General features: G+C 59.2%; 1 protein-coding gene across 1 annotated transcript; it reads left to right on the forward strand.

The window, feature by feature from the left end:
* The first annotated feature begins 605 nt into the window (after window positions 1–605).
* HOXB13 (homeobox B13) lies at window positions 606–2,411 on the forward strand. The gene is made up of 2 exons (XM_028521423.1): window positions 606–1,224; window positions 2,158–2,411. The coding sequence occupies exons 1-2, from the start codon at window positions 606–608 to the stop codon at window positions 2,409–2,411; spliced, it is 873 nt and encodes a 290-aa protein (XP_028377224.1).
* Window positions 2,412–4,029: the final 1,618 nt, after the last annotated feature.

Genomic DNA, 4,029 nt, shown 5'->3' on the forward strand with positions numbered 1-4,029 from the left:
CCGACAAGATGGACACTTTATTGGGAGAGCTTTATTCTCTCGTTAAACCTGCCAAAGCTCAGGAGACAGAGCCAGGGAGAGAGAGGAGGCGACGGAGGTGGGGGCAGGCGCCACGTCCCCTCTTCCTCCGTCTCCTACTTCTCCACGCCCCCCGCCCCCCCTCCCCCGCCACTAGAAAGCAGCGAAAGGACACCTCCTATCTTCTCTTGTTTTCCAACAGGAAAGAGAGAGACGGGGGAGGGAGAGAGGGAAGAAAGGAGAGAAACAGAGGGAGAGAGAGAGGGAGGGAGGGAGACAGAGAGGGAGGAGGGAGGGAAGAGGGAGGGAGAGCAGGGAGGGAGCGGGCAGCGCGGGGGTAAAGTATTTTTGCAATTTCTGCCTTGCAGATTTTATGAGCTTCGCTGCCGCGGCCGCAGCCAATCGGCGCGCGAGCCCGGGCACCGGCGTCTCCTGCGTCAGGACTGTCAGGCCGAGCGAGCGCTGGCGCCCCTGGAGCTGGGAGAGATTTAAAACGCTTTGGCTTCCCGGGGCCTGGGTGGGGAAAGCGAGCCGAGTGCCCCCAGCATCCCCCACTCTCAGCACCCCATGAGCCGACCCTCGGACCCATGGAGCCCGGCAATTTTGCCACCTTGGACGGGGCCAAGGATATCGAAGGCCTGCTGGGAGCAGGAGGGAGTCGGAATCTAGTCGCCCACTCCCCGCTGACCAGCCACCCGGCGGCGGCGGCGGCGGCGGCGGCGCCTACGCTTATGCCCGCGGTCAGCTATCCCTCCCTGGATCTGCCAGGCTCTGCGGAACCGCCAAAGCAGTGCCACCCATGTCCCGGGGTGCCCCAGGGGGCGTCCCCGGCTCCAGTGCCTTATGGCTACTTTGGAGGCGGGTACTACTCCTGCCGAGTGTCACGGAGCTCTCTGAAACCCTGTGCCCAGGCAGCCACGCTGGCCGCCTTCCCCACGGAGACTCCCGCGGCCGGGGAGGAGTACCCCAGCCGCCACACCGAGTTTGCCTTCTGCCCGGGATACCCGGGGCCCTACCAGCCTATGGCCAGTTACTTAGATGTGTCCGTGGTGCCGACGCTGGGCGCCCCGGGAGAGCCTCGCCAGGACACCCTGCTGCCTGTGGACAGTTACCAGCCCTGGGCCCTCACCGGTGGCTGGAACGGCCAGATGTGTTGCCAGGGAGAACAGAACCCACCGGGTTCCTTCTGGAAGACCACATTTGCAGGTAACCTGACTCCCTATTCCGGGTCCCCTTGGTGCCAGGCATGGGGTTGCAAGCCCCGAGGGCACTTGGCTGGGAGAAAGTGAAGGGAGACTTGGGGCTGGTGAGGAGGAGCTTGGTGTTCCTCTCTGGCTATTAGGATTGTGAACGGAGGGTCCGGGTCGTTGGAGAGCCTGGGTGGAGGCCCCCTGGGGTCTGTGTGTGGGGCCAGAGGTGGGTACCATCTGCAACTGAGGGCCACTGGGCCCCCTCACATCCCTTACAGGCCTTGCGACAAGCCTCTCAATCTGTGTGAGTGTTCGGCTGTCTTTGCCGGTGGATGGGGCTCAGGGTGCCCCTACTGAGCAGATCCCAGTTTAATTCTACAAAAGGCTAAACAACTCTCATTTCAGTGAGTGTGCGTGTGTGGGCGTGGGGAGGGGTGGGAACAGAGAGATTGGAAGTTCTGTAAAGAATACAGCCCCTCACTTTCTCTCTGAGGAGTTTTTCAGTTTCCGAAAGAAAATTCAGGTTTCCTGCAGACATAATTCAGTTATGTGCATTGGCGTGTGTGTGTTGGGAATGGGGGCAGAAACTCGTTCCCTTCTGTACAGAATTTGCCTGTTGAATCTATAGGAGTGGCCAAGAGTCTGAAATGCATGTGACCTTGGGCAAAGGTCTGGCTGTGTGTGATGGGTGTGTTTGCAGACTTGTAGGAGTGAGGACAGTAATGGGTGAGGTGGCCCCGAGGAGCCTGCTCTTTCCGAGGCTGGGAGGTGGTCAGAAAACCAGCCAGAAGCCCAGGTGTCCCTGGGTGCTTTGGAGCAGCAGGAGCACACGTGCACCTGTAGGGTGGCCTGAGAGCTCCTTCAGGATGACTTAGTTTGTGGGGCCCGGGTCTGTACCTGGGCAGGGGTCTGAGCGTGTCTCTCCCTTCTTCCCTCTCCTGCCTCACAGACTCAAGCACTCAGCACCCTCTAGAAGGCTGCACCTTCCACCGAGGCCGCAAGAAACGCATCCCCTATAGCAAGGGGCAGCTGCGTGAGCTGGAACGAGAGTATTCCGCTAACAGGTTCATCACCAAGGACAAGAGGCGCAAGATCTCGGCGGCCACCAGCCTCTCAGAGCGCCAGATCACCATCTGGTTTCAGAATCGCAGGGTCAAGGAGAAGAAGGTCCTTGCCAAGGTCAAGACCAGCACTACTCAGTGAGGGACCTCCCTGGCTTGGGGAGAGGAAGGTGGGAGGTATCCTGGGGAAGCCAGGAGTCTGCCAGGGAGAGGTTGGGGACTAGGACTCTGCTGAGGGGCCCCCAGAGGTGACACTGTTTTCAGGCCATGGCCCTGTTTCTCATGGGACAGCCTGAGGACCTCACATATGACCCAGAAAGCCAGCAGGGCCCAGAGTTACAGCCTAATCCGCTGGAGGGACACCACCCAAGGGACCTGTCCCGGTTTAATCATTCATCCTGACAGTGGCAATCATAACTATAACCAGTACTAGATGCCATGATCATTAGTCTCATACTCTCTGCCTGGAGCTCTGTGAAGCACTACCGAAACAGTTTTCATGGAGCGAACTAATCATGAATAAACTTGGAAGGAGATTGTGACAGGGAAGCTTTTTTCCCCAAAGCCTACCCCCTGCCTCTGTGCCAGCCGGGGAGAGGAGATGACGGAATCACTCCTGTGACTACGTTGCTCATTTACCATTTTTCTAAGATGACAGCAGGGCAGGGTGGGCAACACCGGAGGGTGCCACCCCCTCCCTCCCTGCCCGCCCCACAGGCTGTACCCACTGGTCTTGGGAGTCCCCATCCCCAACTCTTAGATTTTGTCTTTGTATGAAAATGAAGCTTGCGGGCTGCCCACTGGGTCTGGGTCTTCCTTCCTTCTGGAGAAATGGAGTTTGAGAACGAGCCTGGATAATGCGCCATTTCTCACTTCCGCTCCAACACTCTCCAAGTCTTCCCCCAAGGTTCCCGGTGGTTCTGACCTGCTTACCAGCAGACTTCATTGGACATTGGGGTGCCGCATTAAATAGGTGTCTGTGGCCTTCTAACTCAGCCCCTCTCAGGGTCAAAGAGCTACAGAAGGAGACAGTAGAATCTCACCCTACTGGGAAGCGTGTCCCAGACATGCTGGTATAGCTGGGCAGGAGAGAACCCCAGAAAACGGCCCCATTTGCCACCCATTCGTCCTCTGCTTCTGTCCTTGTAATAATACCCAGAGGAGCTTGTAGGTCTCAGTGCCAGGAGATGCGGCAGGCCCTTCAGCGGCTGAAAGAACCGAGGGCGGCAGGAGCCCACAGGTCCAGGCTCAGGGTGGGAAACACCCTGAAGCCTAGGCGGCAGCGACCACAGACTAAGCCTCCTGTTGGCTCTGCGGTGCTTCAGCCCACACAGCCAGCATCCCGGGTGGGTGGAAGGCCTGTTGGCGCCAACCCCGTTCCCCACCCCCCCACCCTCACTTAGAGACCCTTAGTGCCAAATTCCTGAATCCTGGGGCAAGACCGGCGGTTCCCGGAGCTGGACATTCCGACATTGAGTCCCTTCGCCTCAGTGCCAGCTCCGATGTCGTGTACCCAGGCACAGCACCTGGAGGGACTTGGTAACTTGGCTGGCAGCAAAGCCGGCGGTTTTGCGCTGGATCTTCCTGCAGCCTGGGCCACAGGAGTCTAGGCACACGCTCCCTGTGACCTAGTGCACAGGTGTGAAGTGGAGAGGACCCATCGGACTGACGTTTTGAGCCACCCGGCTGCCGACAGGCCAGCGGCGACAGTGGGCAGGGGGCCACGGCCACAGTCTCGATGCAGTTCCCTCTCAGAGTCA

Source organism: Phyllostomus discolor, chromosome 8, assembly GCF_004126475.2.
Source record: "Phyllostomus discolor isolate MPI-MPIP mPhyDis1 chromosome 8, mPhyDis1.pri.v3, whole genome shotgun sequence".
Taxonomy (NCBI): Eukaryota; Metazoa; Chordata; class Mammalia; order Chiroptera; family Phyllostomidae; genus Phyllostomus; species Phyllostomus discolor.